This window comes from Armigeres subalbatus, unplaced genomic scaffold (genome assembly GCF_024139115.2).
Source record: "Armigeres subalbatus isolate Guangzhou_Male unplaced genomic scaffold, GZ_Asu_2 Contig937, whole genome shotgun sequence".
NCBI lineage: Eukaryota > Metazoa > Arthropoda > Insecta > Diptera > Culicidae > Armigeres > Armigeres subalbatus.
The window spans coordinates 1316265-1340141 of NW_026943741.1; the positions used below are offsets into that span (position 1 = coordinate 1316265).

General features: G+C 40.9%; 1 protein-coding gene across 2 annotated transcripts in view; it reads left to right on the plus strand.

Annotated features, from left to right (window-relative positions):
- The first annotated feature begins 12408 nt into the window (after positions 1-12408).
- The window catches only part of LOC134204838 (transmembrane protein 235-like), a 107836-nt gene continuing 96367 nt past the window's right edge, over positions 12409-23877 (plus strand). The window contains exon 1 of one of the 2 annotated variants that reach the window (XM_062679635.1): positions 12409-13284. In XM_062679635.1, the coding sequence (XP_062535619.1) occupies positions 13159-13284 (126 nt within the window). In that variant the 5' untranslated portion in view covers positions 12409-13158. The remainder of the gene's footprint in view (positions 13285-23877) is intronic. The other variant, XM_062679634.1, reaches the window with a different exon arrangement.

Genomic DNA, 23877 nt, shown 5'->3' on the forward strand with positions numbered 1-23877 from the left:
AAAATATTTTAAGCTCTTTTTAGTGGAATATATTCAACCATCTAAGACAAGTTAAGTTACTCCATTTAATTCCACCAATTATTTCGATATCTTTGCAGATACGTATTTCGACCACAACTGTGTCGAGTCAAGTACGAGACACTGAAGACGACCACACAGTTGTGGTCGAAATACGTATCTGCAAAGATATCGAAATAATTGGTGGAATTAAATGGAGTTATTTAACTCGTCTTAGACGGTTTAAGGATTTTCCCGAATGGGACATTTCAATCATCTTTGTTCCTCAATTCTAGTTAATGTTTTATTAGGGTACATGCCATTCGGGTAAACATTATTCTGGTACTCGGTTTTCGGTTTTGTTATAGAATCGTCTATATTATAATCCTAATTTCAAATGTTTCTTTTAGTCTTATTAGCCTTATTAGCAGTGGTCGTTCTTCGGGTTTTTAACAGGCAAGGATCATGGACGAATGTTGTTCTTCGCGATCCGAAAAATGTTGCAGTAATGCTACGAATAAATTTGTTCATACGAAAAATGGACGAGTTTCACTTCTTGCAAACAACTCGATGTTTCAATTTATTATTTATAATTGATTCTTTTCGTTGAAATTCGAGCACTCGCATTCCAGTTCTGATCCAGTCTTTCCAGTGGACTTCCATTTGCAAAATATACCAAATTGAGTAAATCAATATTTTTTTTGAGAGCATATCTCTTGGTTTCATTTAGTTTGCTAAAATATCCTATGATTTGGAAACGGAAATGGTTAACCGAAAATATTCGAAAATACCATCAATGGAATTTGTTGACAGTGCACATCAGTGCTGTGCAGTGCACATCAGTATTTGAATTTTATTTAGGCAAATCAACATACAAATCTTAATTGTTAGTGAAATGTGATGACAGAACTCGGAAAGTTCAGTAGCACCTTCGACCATGTGTCAAATCAATACAAGGAAAGTACCGCTTTCCCCTCTATGATGAGGACAAGGCGACGATCATTTCTCGCTTAACTTTTCAAAAGGTCCTAAGTATCATTTTTTTCATGATTTAATTTGAGTATTGCAATCAACAGATTGACATGAAATACGTTGATTGCATTATTCAAATTAAATCATGAAAAAAATGTTACTTAGGACCTTTTGAAAAGTTAAGCGAGATTTTATGATTGGTGGTGACAACATATCTGTCGAACCTGTTTAATGTTGACTACATTGCACATGCATCTTGATATAATCGGCTCGGCCTAAAGCTGGTTGGATGAATCGGAGAGTGGTCGTATGGGACCGTTTACTAATATAGATAGTAGAAGGTAGAATCTATAGATGAGCGAAAGCATAGCTGCGTTCGTAATATCATACGCATTAATATTTTCATTAAAATCGTGATGTCATGCTCGTTTGGAGACACATTTAACAGCTCGATTGGAGACAGTGGATTTTTTTTTCGCTCTTTTAAAGATTCCACTATCCATATTTACTAACAACCGTCAATCCGCTCTTACGGACAGTCTGAAGGTCGAATATCGTATCTTATAATTTAGTGTTCTTGTCATCAAATACACTTAACCAATTGTACAGGCATTCTAAGCTGTTGGAACAGTGACAAATTCTCACCTCCATTCGACCCATTGTCACCCCAACGACGATACATTAAAACTTTTGGGGAAGAAGGACTAGTTCTATGTTTTCAAAGAAAAACTCGATGACTGATCTAAACGATAATCTCATATAGCTAAATCGACTGATTGAAACACTTGTTGCACTTGGAACAGGCAATGTGTTACAAAGTATAAGCCTTAAAATTGTGAAATTTCTCCATAATTATCAGGTTTGGAATCTATAGCTAATCGATACGAATGTAGCGGGTTGTTGCAATGCTGGTTATTGAACCAGTTAAGAAAGTATTGCTATGGAAGGCTTTGTGTGTTCCCGTAACACGGTAGATCACTTTGACGTAGTGTGTTGCGGTGTAAGATCTACCAAACAGAGCCCTAGCTTAATCCATTTTTCTAGCTAGGGCAATAAGTTGTGGTAATTAAGAATTCATCGTATTTAGTCCCCGCTACCAACAGCAGTCTCAGAAATAAAACATAATTAATGTTTCCTTGCAGACAGTTGAAAGACTCGAATTTCTCTTGTTTGAGGCTAGACTGTATGCAGCGGAAACAACTTTTCAAGCAATTAGTTAGAAAACCTCGGTACCAGGTCCTAGGCTGAACTGACTGCTGGAAAAATCGAGTTAGGGGTTTAAATACGTACTAACTCTTCTTGAACTGGTGAACAATGGCAGTGAGAGGAACAACTCAACAACCTTTCTTTGAAGTTCTTTATGAACTAATATTCTATAATCCGTAAAAAAAAATTAGAAAAATAAGCATATTTCTATATCATATCATTTGTTATAATTATATTTTTAATATTAAAGTGAATTTCTTTCAAATACCATACATTTATTTCATAATTTAAGAGATTTATTGATAGATCAATACGTAACACGCCTGCGTAACGCATATAAAGTGAAACTATAGACACTTCCAAAGGTGGGAGTATTTTTCTGATGATATTTCAGAGAAGTTTGTTCTTGGAAAAAAATTCGAAAGAGAAATATCCGAACAAATAATTTATTTGTGAACGAATTTCCGGGAGAATTCTTGGAGGAATTTTTGGAAGAATTCCCAGAGGATTGCGCGTAAGATTTTTTTAGATCTAGATTTCGCAACTTAATTTCCATAAAAAGTTCTTCAAGAACTCCTGGACAATTTTCCGGAAGAATACCCGGGAAGTGGGTTTAGTGGAAGTTTCATGTGAATTTTGGAAGGAATTCAGAAGAATTATTTAAAGAATCCTCGAGGAAATCTCTGTAGCGTTTGCGAAGTAATTTATGAAGTTTTTTTGGTGGAGATTTTGGAGGAACTCCAGAAAGAATTTACAGAGAATTTCTTTGAGTAATTATTTAAGACATTACAGGACTTCTCGAGGATTTCCTGAGGAAACATCCTTAGGCATTCATATAGGAACTTCCAGAGGAATTCCTGAGGATTTTTTTTAAGGAATTACCGGCAAAATTCCTGGAGGCACTTCCGGAGAAATTCCTGTAGGAACTTTCGGAAAAACTCCTGGAGGAACTTCTGTAGGAATTCCAGGAGGATCTTTCGGAGCAATTTCTGGAACAGCTTTCTGAACTGAACTGAACTGAACACCTAGCATTACGAAAAATTGTATCCTTACTAGAGCGGGATTCGAACCCACACCCCACAGCACGCAAATACGCCCAGCTCAGCACAGCCGTGAAGTGTCAATAACGCTTGTTGCTGTCACAATCTGCAAGCTCTTTTAATAACTTTTACAATTGCAAAATATTACAAACAATTTTTTTCTCAAAGTTTCGTCTAGGGACTACCACTACATCTTTCTTTAGACTTCCCAGGAAGCATTCAAATCAAATTCAGCGGCTTACACACTTAAAATAAATCGCAGATTTCTGTGAAATTTAACCGAAATCTCAACAGCAGAACTGTTCGGTGAATAATTTTGAAGATTTTCGGTGGTTTTGACAGTTGAACAGAGGAAAAATAGCCGAAAATGTTGTGAAATTATTACCGAACAAATCTGGTGTTGAGATTTCGGTGAATTGAAGAAAAAAATCCCCAAAGTATGTGAAATAATTTAAGTGTGTTTGGATGCAAATCTGCTTTTGATCACGTTTTCGAATAAAAAGTAAATAATTTGCTTACAACAGCGTCTGTTCTCCATGTTAGGGGCGGCTGATCATCGTCCGAGTGCCAGCAAGGGACTCTAAGTGAAACTGTGCACCATGGTCCACCTGGAATAAGGAGGAATGGTCCTCCGGAAATTTAGGGGGTTTGGTGTCAGGCCCTGCAAGCCAGCCTTCAAAAAAACATAAGCAACGAACAATCAACAAGGGAGTACGGACCGGAATCATCGGCGAAGGGACGACGATGCGACGAAAAGGGACTAGCGATTGGAAACTCGGTTCGTGGAACTGCAAATCTCTCAACTTCATCGGGGGCACACGCATACTCGCCGATGTGCTTAAGGCCCGTGGATTCGGCATCGTAGCGCTGCAGGAGGTTTGTTGGAAGGGATCAATGGTGCGAACGTTTAGAGGTAATCATACCATCTACCAGAGCTGCGGCAACACACACGAGCTGGGAACAGCTTTCATAGTGATGGGCGATATGCAAAGGCGCGTGATCGGGTGGTGGCCGATCAATGAAAGAATGTGCAGGTTGAGAATCAAAGGCCGGTTCTTCAACTTCAGCATAATCAACGTCCATAGCCCACACTCCGGAAGCACTGATGATGATAAGGACGCATTCTACGCGCAGCTGGAACGTGAGTACGACAGTTGCCCAAGCCACGACGTCAAAATCATCATAGGAGATTTGAACGCTCAGGTTGACGAATGAAAACGGCCTACGACTAATTGATTTTGCCGCCTCCAAGAATATGGCCATTCGCAGCACCTACTTCCAACACAGCCTCCCGTATCGGTATCACCACTGCAGACAGAATCACAAATCGACCAATCGTTCTGATTGATAGACGGCACTCCTCCGACATTATCGACTTTAGGACATCTCGTGGTGCTAACATCGACTCTTTACCACTATCTGGTGACGAAAAAACTGCGTCCAAAACTAAACGTCATCAATAATGCCTTGGTACCGATGACCGCTGTGGTACGACCTAGAGCGACTGAAGCAACCTGATGTCGCCACTGCATACGCACAGCATCTCGAGGCAGCGTTGCCGAAAGAGGGTGAGTCCTCTCTTGAGGACTGCTGGAATGCAGTCAAAGCAGCCATAAACGACGCAGCGGAGAACAACGTTGGGTATGTGGGACGAAGTCGACGGTTCGATTGGTTCGACGAAGAGTGCAGACAGATTCTGGATGAGAAGGACGCAGCGCGGGCGGTCGCGCTGCAGCAAGGTACCCTGCAGAACGTGGAACGTTATAAACGGAAGCGGAAACAGCAGACCCGCCTCTTCAGGAGAAGAAACACCGTTTGGAAGAAGCGAAGTGCGAGGAGATGGAACAGCTGTGCCGTTTTCAAGAGACACGCAAGTTCTATCAGAAGCTCAACGCATACCACAAAAGCTTCGTGCCGCGAGCCGGAATGTGCCGGGATAAGGATGGGAGGATCTTGACGGACGAACGAGTGGTGATCGAAAGGTGGAAGCAGCACGAGGAACATTTGAATGGCGCTGAGAGTACTGGCAGTGAAAGTAAAGGCAGCGATAGAGATGACTACGTTAGTTCAGCGGACAATGGAAGCCAACCAGCCCCCACCTTGGGAAGTTATCAAGCCGGTTTCGTTGACGGCCGCTCGACAACGGACCAGATCCTTACTGTACGGCAAATCCTTCAAAAATGCCGTGAATATCAGGTCCCAACGCACCATCTGTTCGTTGATGTCAAGGCGGCATACGACAGTATAGATCGCGTAGAGCTATGGAAAATTATGGCCGAGAACAGCTTTCCTGGGAAGCTTATCAGACTGATCAAAGCAAAGGCGGATGGTGTGCAAAACTGTGTGAAGATTTCGGGCGAACACTCCAGTTCGTTCGAATCGCGCCGGGGACTAAGACAAGGTGATGGACTTTCGTGCCTGTTGTGCAACATTGCGCTAGAAGGTGTCATGAAACGTGAAGCAACAAAAGTTGGACTGGTGGTCAATGCGTCAAAGACAAAGTACATGATTGTGGGCGGAACCGAGCGCGACAGGGCCCGCCTAGGAATCAGTGTTACGATAGACGAAGATACCTTCGAGGTGGTCGAGGAACTCGTTCATCTTGGATTCTTGCTAACGGCTGATAACAATGTTAGTCGTAAAATACGACGGCGCATCATCTGTGGAAGTCTGGCCTATGGTAAGCTGCAAATGCTTGGGCTTGTGGGGAGGATTGACAAACTATTTACAAAATCAAACAAAATGCAAATGTTACAAATATGTGATTCATTAAGAACATATAGTTCCAGGTGACATCATTAAGGCTTTGGTTTATTCCATAGACCATTTGATTCAAACTCCAATTTTTGGAGATCTTACAACATCCCATATGCCTGTATTTGAGACGTAAGTGAAAGACCAATACTCAGAAGACAAAATTGGGTTGACACCGCGGCTGGGGACATCGTGGAAACCAGGGTTGATTCGGTAGACCATTTGATTCAAACTCCAGGAGAATTTGGAGATCTGATAACATCTCATATGCCTGAATTCGAAGAGATCCTACAATACCTCATATAAGACGCAAGTGAATGTATTTAATAGTATCCAACGATCAATAAATTAAGTGAAATACTAGAAATTTCAGCAAAAATTATTTTTACGTCACATTCGGTTTACGTCCCCCCAATAAGGGACGTAAAAAAGGGGTTGAGTGTGTCAACAAAATGTTGTTTCATCAGGAGACTAAACGAAACCGGTAACTTGGCAGGCAAGCGATTCTAGAAAATAAAGGCATGTCACTCCTTAACACCAACAAAATGTAGTGGAGGGATAGACATTTCAATTTCAATTTGAATTTTTGATTATAAAGTCTTTCTGAAAAAAAAAACAATATTTTGAAATAATTCATTGTAAAAAACGACATGGATAAAGTTCACCAAAAGTAATATAAAACTGATACTTAAATCAACTGAACAAAAGTAAACCCAAGGATGTCCCAAACCTCGGGATATTTTAACGTCAAATCTTGGATCTTGCGTATTTTAAGTTTAGTTTACAGTTCGGGAATCTTGTGTGCGGAGTTCACTCCTATATGTTTTCGAAGGGGCGACATTCTCGAAATCTCGCCCCCAGAAGAAGAAGAAAAAGATCGGAACAAAATCAGTGATAAAGATTCCCGAGGCTACTTTTAATAAGGTAGTCCCATTTGAATTGATTTCGATAAAATAGGACTGTAAATTTATAGAATTTTAATTTATGCGCCAACTTTGTGCAATGTGCAGGCAAAAATAAAAAAATATTCTCCTTTTTTTGATCTTCTTGTTATTTTTATTCATACACTAGCAGACCCGACGAACTTCGTTTAATCTAAAATGATTTATTCTCTGATTAGATCTCGAGTTATGAAGAAAATGGTGTTTTATTTGTATGGGAGCCCTCTTTTCAAAGCTGGGAGGGTCTCAAAACATCTTAAGAACCTTCCTGGCCCCAAAAACCTCGGCATACAAATTTTCACGCCGATCGGTTCAGTAGTTTCCGAGTCTATAAGGTTCAGACAGACAGAAATCCATTTTTATGTATATAGATTTTTTCCTATTTATATTCAAACAAGAGGGATTCACAAGGCATCTGTACGGGAAATCAAGCCCCACATATTGCGCTTTTAACATTTAGGAGAACTGTTCCGTTTTCCATCTCATTGTACATATATTCATCTCGTCGCAAAACAAAGAAATACAGCACCAATCTCGTCGCTTCTTTTTGCTAACAAGCGTGCCTTCTGGTGAAAAAAATCACAAAAATAAGAAACAAACCGAATTCCTTTTCAGTGCTTTGTTTTTGATGGGATGGAAATAGGAGCTATGGGATGAAGTGCCGATCCGTTCCTCTATTATTTGAGGTTTCTTCCCAAAGTTTTTTTTTCACGGGAGCACATTTTACATTTAAGAATTTAGCGGGATTTCCACGAGCATCGTCCAGGTCTCGTGTCCGTAGAGGACTACCGGTCTAAAGAGCGTTTTGTAGATTGTCAGTTTGGTACGGCGGCGAACTCTATTCGATCGGAGCGTCTTGCGGAGTCCAAAGTACGTACGATTTCCAGCCACTATGCGTCTCCGAATTTCTCTGCTGGTATCAAATTTGGCAGTCACCAGTGAGCCCAAGTACACAAATTCTTCTACCACCTCGATTTCGTCACCACCGATGCAAACTCGCTGTGGGTGTCTCACATTGTCTTCTCTTGAACCTCTTCCTATCATGTACATCGTCTTCGACGTGTTGATGACTAGTCCAATCCGTTTAGCTTCCCTCTTCAGTCTGATGTAGGCTTCCTCCATCTTCTCAAAGTTACGTCCCATAACATCTATGTCGTCGGCGAAGCCAAATAGCTGGACGGACTTATTGAAAATTGTACCACTCGTGTTAATCCCTGCTCTTCGTATTACCCCTTCCAAAGCGATGTTGAATAGCAGCCACGAAAGACCATCACATTGCCGTAACCCTCTGCAGGTTTCGAAGGTACTCGAGAATGTCCCTGAAACTCGAACTACGCACATCACCCGATCCATCGTCGCTTTGATCAACCGTGTCAATTTATCCGGAAATCCGTGTTCGTGCATTAGCTGGCCCCGATCGATTGTATCATATGCGAATTTGAAGTCGAAGAATAGATGATGTGTGGGCACGTTGTATTCGCGGCATTTCTGCAGTACTTGGCAAATGGCGAACACCTGGTCCATGGTGGTGCGTTCGCCCATAAAACCCGCCTGGTACTGCCCCACGAACTCCCTTGCAATTGGTGCTAGTCGACGGCATAAAATTTGGGAGAGTACCTTGTAGGCGGCGTTCAGCAACGACACACGACACCTTCCATCCACTCCTGCGGCAAAACTTGCTCCTCCCAAATCTTGGCAATTACAAGTGCAGCGCTCTAGCCAATGCCTCACCACCGTGTTTAAGTAGCTCTCCTGATAGTTGAGGGCTTTGTTGTTCCTCAGCTGGCCAATCTCCTCCTGGATTACCTGGAGATCCAGAGCTGGTAAAATTTTGTCCTGCGCGAGTTCTCCCAGGTCCATCACCATACCGCCATCTTCGTCTGCCACATCGCCATTCAGGTGTTCTTCGTAGTGCTGCCGCCACCTTTGGATCACGATTTTCCTCCGGAAAATAAAATCGAGTTTTGTCTGTTCCGCGCCCGTTTATATCGTGCCTCGTTCGCCCTCGTGCGTTGTTGCAGCAATCTCGCCCATGCTGCATTCTTTTCTTCTACTAACTGCTCACATTCGTCGTCATACCAGTCGTTTTTCTGATCCGGGGCACCATGCCAAGTGCAGCGGTTGCAGTGCTACCAATGGCGGTTCGAATATCTCTCCAGCCATCTCCAAGAGACGCTGCAGGGCCCAGCTGCTCTTCTGTTGGGAGTGCTACTTCCAGGTGCTGCGCGTATTCTTGGGCTAGTCTACCGTCTTGTATCCGCCCAATGTTAAGCCGCGGCGTCCAACTTCGACGCGTGTTGTACACCGTCGAGAGTTTTGAGCGCAGGCATGCTGCAACGAGGTAGTGATCGGATTCAATATTCGCACTGCGGTAAGTGCGTACGTTAGTGATGTCGGAGAAGAATTTATCGTCGATTAGAACGTGATCGATTTGGTTTTCCGTTTTTTGGTTAGGTGGTCTCCATGTGGCCTTGTGGATATTTTTGCGGGAAAAGGAGGTGCTTCGGACTACCACTCCGCGGGAGGCTGCGAAGTTTATGTATCGTTGGTTGTTGTTATTCGATACGGTGTGCAGACTGTTCGGTCCGATTTCCTCCCTTCCTACCTGAGCGTTCATGTTGCCGATGACGATTTTGACGTCCAGCAGTGGGCATCCATCGTAATTCTGCTGCAGTTGTGCTTAAAACGCTTCTTTCTCGTCGTCGGGTCTCCCTTCGTGTGGGCAGTGCACGTTGATGATGCTATAGTTGAAGAAACGGCCTTTGATCCTCAGCTTACACATCCTTGTGTTGATTGACTGCCACCCAATCACACGATGGCGCATCTTACCCAGCACTATGAAGCCGGTTCCCAGCTTGTTGGTGGTGCCACAGCTTTGGTAGAAGGTAGCCGCTTGATGCCCGCTTTTCCACACTTTCTGTCCTGTCCAGCAAATCTCCTGCAGCGCCACGACGTCGAAGTTGCGGGGATGTAATTCATCGTAGATCATCCTGTCGCAACCTGCGAAACCTAGCGACTTGCAGTTCCATGTTCCAAGCTTCCAATCGTGATCCTTTATTCGTCGCCTAGTTTTTTGCCGTTTATATCGAGTCGCATTATCTCTTATATAGTTCATAATTATTGGTTTTCCAGGCGGCTTATTGGGCCTGCGCAAACCTTCTGTCTCGTCGGAGGGCCGTCGTGTCAGGGCTGTTTAGCGTCCCACCTAACACCAGGACTTAGGCATGTGCACTTTAAGCGGCACACGGTCGCATTGGTGGGGCCTACTTGCGGATACATGCAGCTTTTTATAGGAATTTAATAAGGCCCACTGTCAAACCCCACCACATCTTAGGCAAGCCTCAAAACTCGCAGATGACCTGGGGAGGGATCGTCAAACCCTTGGACATTGCTGCCCGCAATTTGTTGTTGTTAAACGTCCATAAAAAAAGATCTCGATCATAACAAAAATCTTAAAAATTTGAAATTGACTTAGGATTATCTGACTATCGACTCTCTTCCTCTTCTGCAATTCTATTTGTGAAACCTGCAAATTTTTCAAAATTTTACATGTCCCGTTTTGCAGGTGCGTTTGTCCCGTTTTTTCCTCAAAATGATCTGGTCAGCCTATAAATAATGATTGGTTATGTTGAATTTCCGCTTAAGGTTCATCCAAATCCCCAGAGGGATGTTGGATCCAAGCTCGTTTATCCAAAATCATCAAGGTCTTCGAAAACAAGGTATCGTGGATCCAATTGCATTTTTTCTTATTGTTATTAATTGACGACTGGAAATATTGTTGCTTAAAGGATGTGGCTTTCTCAGTCTCTGGGTTGATCAAAACGTTTATATTTTGAATTGCCCGACGTTTCGGCAGGATGTATTCTACCTTTTTCAAGGAAAAATTATCAGTCCTGGTAAGCATTTTTTTAATTTTTCCAGCATTATGCAAGCATTTATAAACAAGAAAAGAAATTATCCTGATCACCTGTACGACAATAATAAGAACATGTAACTAATAAAGGAAAAAAAATATTACACCCAGGTTTTTTTTGGTTTTTTTTGGTTTTAGTCGTTTAAGACCTTTAGCGTCAATGAAACAATGAGTTAACCCCACAAAAAAAATCACAAAAAATCAAAGAAAATTCAGGGGGTATTTTAAAAGCTGTGAAAGTTCAAGTTAACCGAGAAATTAATGAATTCCAACCGTGTAAAAAAACACCTGGGTGTATTTACTCTGAGGCCAAATTTTCTATGGCTTATCAGATACTTTGATTTTCCATGAAACATTTGTATATATTTGGTTACATTTTCAGTTTCCTATAATCAAAATGTAACATAGTGTAAAGTAATGTTACAATTGTTAAGTGAAGGCCATTTTTTTTACATTTTTTGTTAGTTCCGGTATAATAATGAAATTTAAAACTAATAATTACTTTAGCATTTTTTTATTTTGGCATTTCTCTGCTATTTTATGTGGTTTTTCCAATAAGTTATTTAGATCATTTTTTTGCAGTTTTTTTTATAAAATTATTATTTGAGTTAACATCTACACCTACGACGCGTGATCGTGTAACATATATTGCGCATAAGCCCCAAAATTTTATTCCCACCTTTGGGTTTCCGCGCCGAGCACTCAGCGCCAGACTCGGCGACAAGGAGATAGTGGTCAAGTTGGTACTCCTGATTTTTTGACAACTGATGTCGATTGGTTGTGTGAGTGCATCGGTGTCAAAAATAGAGCTTTTAGCTGGAAATTTAATTGTCAAATGCACATTTTGACAGCAATATAGATGTATGAGTGAATCAAATGTGCAAATGCTCTATCGCGGAAGCAGTCGCTGAAGACAAGTGTCAATGGTTTCAGTGACGAAACGAAAAGTTTCAATGAAAAAAGCAATATTATTGCACATTAATTTATTGTTGTTGATCAGTTGCATTATTTAATCAAACTACTTGCATAATTGGGGATTTTTTGGATTTCATCTCAAACCTGCACATGTCATAAATTTCACAATCCAAGTCACATACGACAAGCTCCTTTCTTCTTCATATTTTGCTTTTTTCTGCACATGCCTCGAATTCAATCCACACCTACCTACCTGTTTCTTCGTCGTTCGGCGAAGAAAGAGCAGAATACAACAACCTGAATCTGAATCGAGTTCGCCCGGATTAGGGAGGTATGGTACCACACAGGAAAGCACCCACAGAGAACCAGTCGTGTCGCTGCCGCGTGCATCGTCTTCGCAGTGATGTTGGTTTGGCATGCTCTGTCTGTCCGTCGCCGTCAGTCATATCCAGCCATGTGAGTGAACGCCAACGACGACAACGACTCTGAACTCTCAATGTGCACCGCACATCGAAACGCAAACCTCAGAAACAACTGTAAAAAGTTGGCCTGTTGCGTTGAAAATATTTACATTCAAACTCACTTGATCGCGCTGCTGGTGTGTTAGAAACAACGACGACCATGTGGTGAAATTCCTTCAGCGAGTGGTGATTTTCTTTCTTGAATGAAGTGTCTTGAGAAGTTGAAATAAATGCACGCGTCGGTGGTAGTGGCAGCGCTCGCTCTCTCATTCAAGGCAGGGGGTTCAGCCTGATCTTGCGGCTGGCGGTAGATTTAGTTGAGCCTTTGCCATCGATGATGTTGGACTGAGAAAACCGAGACGCGTCGTAACGGAGAATTTTACCCCCCGGGAAGAGCGCATATAGCTGCTGTGGTAGTAACGGATTTGCTAGTGTGGGAGCGTAGGATAGGAAAAAGGTGACCCAACGGAAGATCGAGCACGGGCGGGTCTTAACAAAAAGTAAGATCGCTGAGCGTTCCGAATTCCCCGTTTTGTTAGTGAGCTTTGTTATCATCGCGAGAAGTTCGTTCAGTGAATCAGAAGTTTTTGAGTTTGGCACCTTTGAACCGGCAGTGTTAAGGGAATGTTAAAAGCTCCAACCAAGTGAGATCTTGAAGTTGTTGCTGGAAGTGATGTTCTATGGGTGATTGAAGCATAACTGCAGATAGTGTGAGGGGCAAAGTGATTCAGTTTTTGATACCATCATCCCGAGAGGAAACCATTGCCAATGATCGCCTGTGAGTGTGCACCAATAACCTGATTGCGAATTCAGTGATGATCGTCGTGTCTTGAAAACGTCAAGTGTCAGGAATTTCTGGAAGACGAAGGCTTCCAACAGCGATAGATTGCGTCTTTGTGGTTGTATAGTCGTAGAGAAAGTACCCTAGAAAATCGGACGAAGACAGCAACGTAGTGAAGATGCCCTGCAGCGCAGTAACGTTGTCTCTCGCGACGATATCCGCCATCATTGCCGTTGCCCTGCTGGCAATCGCCTTCTCGACAGATAATTGGCTGAGCTACGAAGTGAAGCGGAATAACATACAGGTAGGTTAGCGTTCGGTAGTCTTCAGCGGAGAGTCTTTTGCGAGCATCAGGTCTCGAGAGCGGGTCTCTCTCAAACTTGGCTCACCGCAGCCTCAGCCCCTGGATCCAGAAGGTGGCGATTGCTTGAGAAGAGCTCCCCATCGCCGAGTGGATCAGCTGCTATTGTGGGGAAGTGTAAATGATGATGTGAAACTTATCAACGATCCACCATCACGAGGAGGTGCGATGGTTTACATTTTTCCGTGAACACGCAAAGCTACCCATCCGGGTCCGGCATCGCCGTCGTGAAAGTCTATCATTATGGGTTTAGTATAACCATTTGGAGAAAGAATTGCTCAATGAAATTCAATGCGCGATCAGCGCATTGTATACAAAGAAAGATGATTGCTTGAGTATTTTTGTGATGATTCAAGTTTTGCACATTTTAAAATGTGTTAAAAAAGTTCGTTTGTATTTGCATACACTGCTGAAACGTAGATAGGATTCAACACATCTTCGATTCATTAATGATTTAAAGAAATCTTCAAGACTTCTTGTTCAATAAAATTCTAATTTTATTCGGGCCTTGAGACCAGATTTTCGTCGTGCTGATTGGTATTCTAAGCTTGACATCATCTAATGGAAAAAACTTCTCTCTAGAACTAATAGAATGTGAATCGCAATAGATTGAATGACAAAGATTTGTTATTTCGTATTTGAGTTTATATTTGGTGAACTGAACGTATTCAGATACTCTTTCAATTCGCGCTCGAGTCAAGTAAGTTGCTCAATTCGCTTGAATTGTCTAACCTGGGCTTATTAGCTCCATTCGAACCGGCGATGACGATCCACTTGGAAGATGCGAACCAAGGTTCATCGCTGGTGAAGCGTTCAAGTCACTTATAGTTTTTTTTGTGAGATTGCTCGCTCCCGCGAGACGAATTCGACGAAGGCATCAATTCACGAAAGCTGCATCGTCGCATGAGGTATTTGCTTCTCTTTAGGTCTGATGCGATGAAACGTGGAATTGTGGCTGAATGTCAGAAATCGCACCCCTATGTTATAATTGTCATTATTATTCGGTTTAACATGTTACCAACTAGATTGGATTGAAGTGGGTGAATCTTTTCAGAGGTAAAGCCTCTGACGATTGGGAAATATGTGCGAGCACTCGGGCCACATGTAATATGGTATGTTTAATGGTAACTACTTTACCTCGTTGTGTATAACATAGGTGCATTATATATGGTTAACCAATGAAGTCATTGGAAACCGTATGATTATTTTTATAAATGCATCATCATTCATTCACCGAAATGCAATGTAATCGTGAGCACGTGTACTATCGTCGTGCAAAACAACTGAATGACAAAAACATGACGTAACGTGGTGTGTTCACAGTAGCTTGGCAATACTCGTATCACGATTGAGAATGTTTATATAGATATGATAAGTATTCAACATTCGAATTGTGTAGTGATGTTTTTTTTTTGCTTATTGGAATTAATCAGTTATTTTAAAAATTCAGATCATCAAATTGATTGATGCTGATAATAACAACAACAATTTCAAAATGTTTTGCCTTTACAAAATATTTATCAAGCTATTCAAAGTATAACATCAGAGTCACTTTACCGAAATTTTATTGGTTCTAGAAATGGACGTCAGTTACCAGCCCGCTATTAAATCACAAAGAATAATCCTTTTCCAACTTCCTTTATTCCTATCAATATCGTTCATCGATTTGTAGATACAATTATATTATATTTTTATTTAGTGCTCTTCCAGAAATTACATGGTTACATTTTTTTGTGGATTTTCAATCTGTCACTTGCAGAAACCCTCCACGTAGTTTATTTTATTTATTTATTTATTTATTTATTTTATTTCGTCAACCAACGTAGACTAGTACATATACATATACATGTGTTTGTTTTTGTAATGCCATAGTATGATTAAATAATAGGTTTTTGCCTTTCTCGTATTTTTTAGTAAAGTGATGTATAATTTTGATTTTGAATTTTTATTGCTGAATTTGTAATCTTTGAAAATATTGTCTAATTTTATGCCGAGACATTGTTAAGTCAATAGTTTCGCAGTGTTGATTGTAAACAAACAGCCATCATTCGGTTGAGAGGCCTAAATTTGGCGTTATTTGTTCGGTAGTAGTTGGTTTTGGTAGTAGGTACTACATAATCGTTCAAAAACTATCAAGTATATAACTCTGGGAATCGTCTTATTCATCAACTATCGTTTCTCCGGTGCCCATGCCTGCTTTTCGGAAGCCTCCAATGCTAATCCTTTCAATACAGTCGATTTTGGTTCGCCAACAAGGATCAGCCGCCCACTCTCGACGGGTCGTCGGAACTACCGATTAACTACCATCAGAAAACTAAAAAGTTCGTAAACGGGCGACCCAGATGGTATTCTGTTTGTGTTAAATAATTTTTCTAAGTAATTCGCTGATTACCGTCTTAGCCAGGCTTTTCACACTTTCATTCCTGATGAGTGGAAAGCTGTTTACAAAAATCAGAAGGGTTATGTACAAGACACAACCGCCCAACGTAAACTACGTATTAAGGCAGTTTAGTTCATTGAGGATTGTAGTGCCATCATGCATGAATATTTTTAGAAAATTCATTTGATTACTTGTGTCTGGCAGTGTCACTATGGATAAAATATTCGTGCAAGCATTTTATTAATATCATTGCAAGACTTTTGAATCAGGGAGCAAGAAGGTGATAGCTCTATTGTAACTCATATAGCCCGTTTCAAGAACGTATGCGATCCGAAGCTTTTGTCGTGTACCATAAGTACCGCATCATTGCACCCACGTATTATAAAAATATCTTAAGTGCATTCACACTTCCTGAATCAAAGTTTATTTTTAGGCCGATATAAATATTTTTAAAAATATGTCTCCACCCTCCCTTCGGATTGTTTTGCTCAAAAATAACAATTTGAGGGGCAACAAAAAAAATTTCCGGTAAATTTTGAGAACTGTTTTTTCATTTTAATATTTATTTTTTACTAGCAGACCCGACGAACTTTGTTTCGCCTAAAATTGATTTATTCTCTGATTAGTTCTCGAGTTATGCAGAAATTTTTGGTTCATTTGTATGGGAGCTCCCCTTTCCAGAAGGGGGAGGCGTTGCGAACCACCACAGAAACATATCTTCCATTCCAAAACCTGCACATGCCAGATTTGGTTCCATTTGCTTGATCTCGAGTTATTTGTTTTGTTTGTTTGTTTTTATTAACGACATTTCACACTGCTGGAGTGCATTCATGTCGAATCTCGAGTTATGATGAAATTGGTGTTTCATTTGTATAAGAGCCAGGTTCCAAAGAGGAGAGGGGTCTCGAACCATCTTATGAACCTTCCCCGGCTCCAAAAACCTCTGCATTCATTTTTTGCGCCGCTCGATCAGTAGAAGAAGAAGAATTTTTTTTTATTAGCTTTATTAAGGAGACTTGCAGCCCCAGGCTGGTTCGCCTCCGGTAGAAGAAGAAGAAGATAACCCCATCCCCCCTTGACCTTGCGTAGACCATAATTTTTAATAAATATCTGTAACGGCCTTGTTAGTTTTCAATTTGCAAAAAAAATGCTAAACATTTTTCCAAAGTCGTTTTTTCATATAAACATGTTTGTGCAATTACATTGCGGACACCGTTTAATAACATCGATGGACTATTTAGACCTTTTAAAGGAGATTGTAATCGCCTAGTGTGCTTCACTATTTATTGTATTCATTAAGTCTACCGAATATCATCAAAAACATAAACATAAATTCCACACATATTGACTTTTACCTACCTGGATACCTGCTTACCAGGGTTCCCAGGGTTCAAGATTTCCGAGAAATTCTTCCTGCTAGAATTCTCAGGAAATTTTAATCTTGGATAGGAGGAATATTGTGAAATTCATTCTGCAGAAATGCTAGACAAATCTTGCTCCAGGAATTCTAAGAAATGTCTTTCTCCTATTCTGAAAGTTTTCCGGGAATTCTAAGAAATCCTTATTTAGGAAATCTTTAAAAAGTCTTAATTTATTCCACACAACTTCTGAGAATTTTATATAAAAATTACACCTGAACGAATTAGAGGAGACTTATTTGGGAAAAATTTCATGAAATTTCAAACTCATACTTGAAATTCTGAAGTTCCTTGAATAAGAAAATTTTCCGTGGAAGTTTGTGATAATTTTCAATAGGAATTTAGAAAATGTTTTATGGGAAAACAGGAAAAAAACCTGAGAAAGTTTAATTATGCAGAGATATTATTTACTTAGATTTAGAGGCAAAACCACAGAATAAATAGTTCCGTTAGAATACGGCAGGCATGGAAATCTAGATAGAAGTAGATTTAGAAACGAGTGGAGGGCAAGTTTTGATGACGATATGAATTGAACGACCTTTGTTCTGGCAAACTTTTATTATGAAGAGGAAGCAAAAAGTACCAGCATCTTATCTCTCTTCTTAATTCTAAGTATTTTCAATCAAACAAAGCCTCAGGCTACACAGATAGAAAAAGTTGTTGAAATTTACACGAAAGTAATGCACATAAAGGGAATGCCAAAAAAAGCGTAAATTTAAACGATATTATCACCTGAATGTATGCAATTTGTATTGCATTATGTCACTTTTTATACGAATAAGTGTCATAATGCTATGTAAATTGCATATATTTAGGGCGAACTTGTTGGAAAAGATTCATGTACGCCCAGAATAGTGTAATTATCCACGTCTTTATTATTTACGCGTCGATTACTTTTCATTATTTTTTTCTGTGTACTCTGTATGATTAACTTCCCCAGTACAAAAACTTAAACCGTATGACAAAATGACTAATTCTAAACATGAAGGGCGTTGTGGCCACCTACAAATACAAATTAACCACCTTGCCCGCTGTGCACCTCGCCGTCGGATCATTATCGAGAACCATTTTGCCACCTGCACCCCACTATAGATGGTACGCAGCACTTTCCTTTCGAAAACTCCCAGGGCGCGTTGGTGCTCCACGAGCATCGTCCAGGTCTCGTGTCCGTAGAGAACTACCGGTCTAATAAGCGTTTTGTAGATAGTCAGTTTGGTACGGCGGCGAACTCTATTCGATCGATTTCCTGCCATGATGCGTCTCCGAATTTCTCTGCTGGTATCGTTATCGGTGGTCATCAGTGAGCCCAAGTACACGAATTCGTCAACCACCTCGATTTCGTCACCACCGATAGAAACTCGTGGTGGGTGGCTTACATTGACCTCTCTTGAGCCTCTTCCTTCTTCTTCTTCTTATTGGCATTACATCCCCACACTGGGACAGAGCCGCCTCGCAGCTTAGTGTTCATTAAGCACTTCCACAGTTATTAACTGCGAGGTTTCTAAGCCAAGTTACCATTTTTGCATTCATATATCATGAGGCTAACACGATGATACTTTTATGCCCAGGGAAGTCGAGACAATTTCCAATCCGAAAATTGCCTAGACCGGCACCGGGAATCGAACCCAGCCACCCTCAGCATGGTCTTGCTTTGTAGCCGCGCGTCTTACCGCACGGCTAAGGAGGGCCTCTTCCTATCATGTACTTTGTCTTCGACGTGTTGATGACTAGTCCAATTCGTTTAGCTCGCTTTTCAGTCTGATGTAGGCTTCCTCCATCCTCTTAAAGTTACGTGCCATGATATCAATGTCGTCGGCGAAACCAAATAATTGGACCGACTTCGTGAAACTCGTACCACTCGTGTCAATCCCTGCCCTTCGTATTACCAAATATAATATATTAACAATATAGTCCACTCTAGCCAAAAATAGGCGAACGCAGCCTCAGCGCTCCAACGGATGGCGGTCGAACTATTTCATCACAGCAACGCGTTATCTTGATTAAATCGTAGAATTGCGTGAAGGTGCATCGTCGCTTCCATAACCATCTGAACAAATCGAAGTAGGTATCAGTAGGTAAACGTCATGCAGGCTGGATTCGATGTTTTTTTTTAATTATCTGTTCGATTAACTCCTTCTCAAAATTGTTTCTGCACCCAAGCACCGGTCATTAGTAGTTAGTGCTTCAGTGGTAAATCAGAAAGCGTTCGCTGATCGCTCTTTCAAATTCAGCATTAAACACAAACCAGGGGCCAGGGGAGCTCCGTTACGATCCCTGGTCCTTATTCCTCCCTCCAAAATAAAAGTATAATTACATATATTGCGTCTCACTGATTTTCAGAGCACTTGCTTTTAGACAGCTAAATTCGGCCTACGACTTAATAATAATCAATCCAAACACTATGATGGCGGATAGATCTATAGGGGAATCAATGGATTATAAAATGCTCATCGTGTTTTCTTCATACACATAAAAATACGCAACATTTTATGCAGCGCATCATCTGTTTTAAACTAATATTTTCGTGACTACGTCTTCTCCTTCATTTTTTTTTGCATGGCATTGTATCGATGATACTATTTAGCTGTAGCCAGTCTTCACGAAAACATGAACCGCGTTTAAACAAGTGCAGTTTTCCCGTGTGCAAGTTCACACTCAAACATGCATACTAGATCCAAACCGAGTTCATCATAAACAGAACCAAAATCGCACTCAGTTTGAACACAAGTGTGCGCCCAAGTTCAAACACACGGGTTTGAACATGGAAGTTTAAACATCAGTTTACACACAGCATGCTGTTCATCTGTTCATATTGGTCAAGTGGTTTCTCTTCTTCAGTAGCGGTGATGGCCTAGTGGTAACTCGTTTGGCGTTCACTCAGGGCACTAGTGTTTGAAACATAGTCTATGGATTTTATTTAGGAATTACTTACTTACTTACGGATCCTGTACACCTCCGGTGGTGCAAAGGGCCGACTTGAAAGATCTCCATCCTGAGCGTTGCCCGGCTATCGCTTTAACCTGTTGCCAGGTTAGATTTCGGTCGACTTCTTTTATTTCTTTATTGAGGCTTCGCCGCCATGAGCCTCTGGGTCTGCCTCTGCTGCGATGTCCCGCTGGGTTCCAGTCTAATGCTTGTTTACAGATTTCGTTTCCGCCCCTACGTAGAGTGTGGCCGACCCAGCTCCACTTCCGATCCCGAATTTCTGTTGCTATCTGCCTCTGGTGACAACGACGGTAGAGCTCGTTGTTTGAGATCCAGATGTGAGGCCACCAGGCCCGAATTATATACCGCAGGCATCTGTCTGCAGCCGTTGAGTGTTCTCCACTGATACACACCATGTTTCGCTAGCGTATAACAGCACAGATTTCACGTTAGAGTTGAAAATTCGTATTTTGGTGCGTTCACTTATCTGCCTGTTTTTCCAGATATTTCTTAAACTCGCAAAGGCAGCCCTTGCTTTCTTGATCCGTGCGCCTATGTCGATCTTGGTACCGCCGTCCGACGCCATTTGGCTACCAAGATATTGGAAGCTTTCAACATTCTCCACTGGTTGCCCGGCTACTGTGAAACTGGAAGGAGTCACCGTGTTTACATCCAACGATTTGGTTTTGTTGACGTTGATGACTAAACCTGCCGAGGAGGAGCGCTCGGCAAGGTCGTTGAGGTCGGTTATTTAGGAATGGCACATGAATAGTTTAAGTTTTATAAATGTCACTTTTCAGCCCTTGTCAGGTGGTTTGCGCTTGGTCGGATATCTCAATGTCAAAACAATGTGTTTATTCAACATTTTGCATACAATCTTCAGATATTATTCTTAATGTTCATAACAACTGAATATCAGGTGCATTTTCCCGGTAAGACAACCGGCAGCCTCCAATGTAATGATTATTTAAAGTGTCCTTGCGTTTATGTTCTAAACGAGGTAAAATACATAAGTCTCTGTTCGTCTGTCTAAAATGTAGCCCCTAATTATTTTATATCCGTAATATATGCAAGCATGCATTTTGTTTTGTAAGATACGATGGGATTTGCATATCAGGAATAAAATATAGATGTTGATTCCAAAAAGTTCTAAAACACATTTTTAGTGGGGGAGGGAGGTTGTTAACCAAACATTCAAATTGATAGAAATTTAAATAGATAGTAGGGGGTCTGTTCATAATGTATTCTATATTGCTATGTATAAGTAATACGCCGATGACATTATACAATACAAAGAAAATTCACAAACGATGGAGCTCCAGGTCAGAAATGCCCACAAATCCTTAAACATAAAAGTCTTATAAACTACATGGCTCTCATAAAAGTTAAAATCTTCAATTATGACAATCTAAAAAAATGCGAAACTGGAATTAAAGCCCCGTTGATCATAAGGTTCTTCAAAAAGGTCGAAAACTCTCTCTCTCCATGGAATAAAGAAATCTCGATGCAACCCAGAACTTCGCTTCAGATTCTCAGTATATTTATCAAGTACCACTGCAAAGTAGAATAAATTATCCTTATATAAACATGTCAGAAAAATCTTATCCCAAAATTTTAGAAATATGAACTCATCAGTTTTTTGGTGGTTGCAGAAAAAGAATTGCTTTCAGAACCTCGAAAATGGAACAAAAAGTTCCGCTCAGAGCAGATTCGAACCTAAGACGTCCTGAATGAAAGGCCTGAATCAAGACCTCACCTCTATAAATGCTTCGTTATGCAAGTGTGAAAAATTTGCACAACATGTTTCAATTTTTCAATCATACCTTCATTGAAGTTTGGTTAAATTCTCTTATTCGAGATATGAATAACAAGGCTGGGAAACGTGAAGAATCAACAATAGTTTCCCTAGCAACCCGTTCATTTACCCAAGCGTAGCATTCTCGTGTGCAAGCGCACATGTTTGAACCCAAGTTTAAACTCGATGTTTGAACATTGTACATTGCGCCTGGGTGTATCGGAGTTCAGGCTCGTGTTCAGATTGCTATGTGCAAGTTCGAACATAGCAAGCAATGTTTGATTGGGTGCACAAACTTACGTGAACATCTCACACATGTTGCACCTTGAAGACTGGCTGTAGCTGGTGTAGCAACAGCTTGTATAAACGTAATATCAATAAGCTCATACCTCAGACATATTTCATTTATTTCGCACAAGATTAGAGTGAAAATAGACTATTACAAAAAAATCAATCGCTAAGAACATTGTAGCGTGCTCTAATCAGTGACATTTCAATAACATTAGCATGTCAGGGATGACTTGATCTTTTTCACTGTAATAGTCCGACTTTTCGCCATAAGCTGGCGCTGCCCTCGCTAAAAAGTTGTTCGCCAGTTACATGTATGGAAAATTGAAGAGTGGACTATCTTGTACTTTAAAATCTTTGGTATTACCCCTTCCAAAGCGATGTTGAATAGCAGACACGAAATACCACCACCTTGCCGCAACCCTCTGCGGGTTTCGAAGGGGCTCAAGAATGCCCCTGAAACTCGAACTACGCACATCACCCGATCCATCGTCGCTTTGATCAACCGTGTCAGTTTATCCGGAAATCCGTGTTCGTGCATTAGCTGCCATAGCTGGTATCGATCGATTGTATCATATGCGGCTTTGAAGTCGATGAATAGATGATGTGTGGGCACATTGTATTCGCGACATTTCTGCAGTACTTGGCGAATGGCGAACACCTGGTCTGTGGTGGAGCTTTCACCCATAAAACCCGCCTGGTACTGCCCCACGATTTCCCTTGCAATTGGTGCTAATCGACGGCATAAAATTTGGGAGAGTACCTTGTAGGCGGCGTTCAGCAATGTGATTGCGTGGTAGTTGGTACAATCCATCCACTCCTGCGCCAAAACTTCCTCCTCTCAAATTTTGGTAATGACCCAGTGCAGCGCTCTAGCCAGTGCCTCACCACCGTGTTTAAATAGCTTTCCTGTTCAACATACCCATATGACCCATCCTGATCAACAACATAAAAATAAAATTTTTAGACGAAAAATTTTGTTAGAATCCTCCCAAATTAAAAAAATCGGGTGCGCCACTAAATAGCACTTATAGATCATTCAAGGTCCAAGAGATTAACTAGTACACGCAAAAAAAAGCGTTCATGAATTCGTGAACTAACGAGTTCACGGTGTATTTTTCGTGAACAACAGTCACGGATTCGGGAATACAGTCACGTTTTCTGGAACGTTCTGGAAAACGTGACTGGTGTTCCCGAATTCATGAATTAAATCACGGTGTATTTTTACTGGTTCACGAATCTGGAAACGCATTTTTTTTGCGTGTAACATTAAAATTGCTCCATAATTGCAATTCATTGTGTGGATACTAGACACAGTGGACACCCTTACCATAGACCAGCGGTTCTCAACCTGGGGTACATGTTCCCCTGGGGGTACCTACGCTAGCCCTAGGGGGTACCTCGGACACAAATGCGTAATGGCGGACGTATTACAATTCCAATCAAATCTCATTGATATAGTTTTGATAAATATGTATTTTTATTTCAAAAATTTATATTGTACATAATATGCAATGCGATCAATAAATCCCAATTGAATTCTGCCTTCCACAACCAGCACAATGTACACGTAAAAAAATAACCTTATATGTTATGGCAAAAAACCATTCGAAAATACTTATACTCTTCATTATGCCACCTTATGAATGATCCCATATCAAAAAGCTAATACCATTCATAAGTTAATGAAAAGTACAAGCTTCCGAATGTATGTGACTAATGCGATGTAT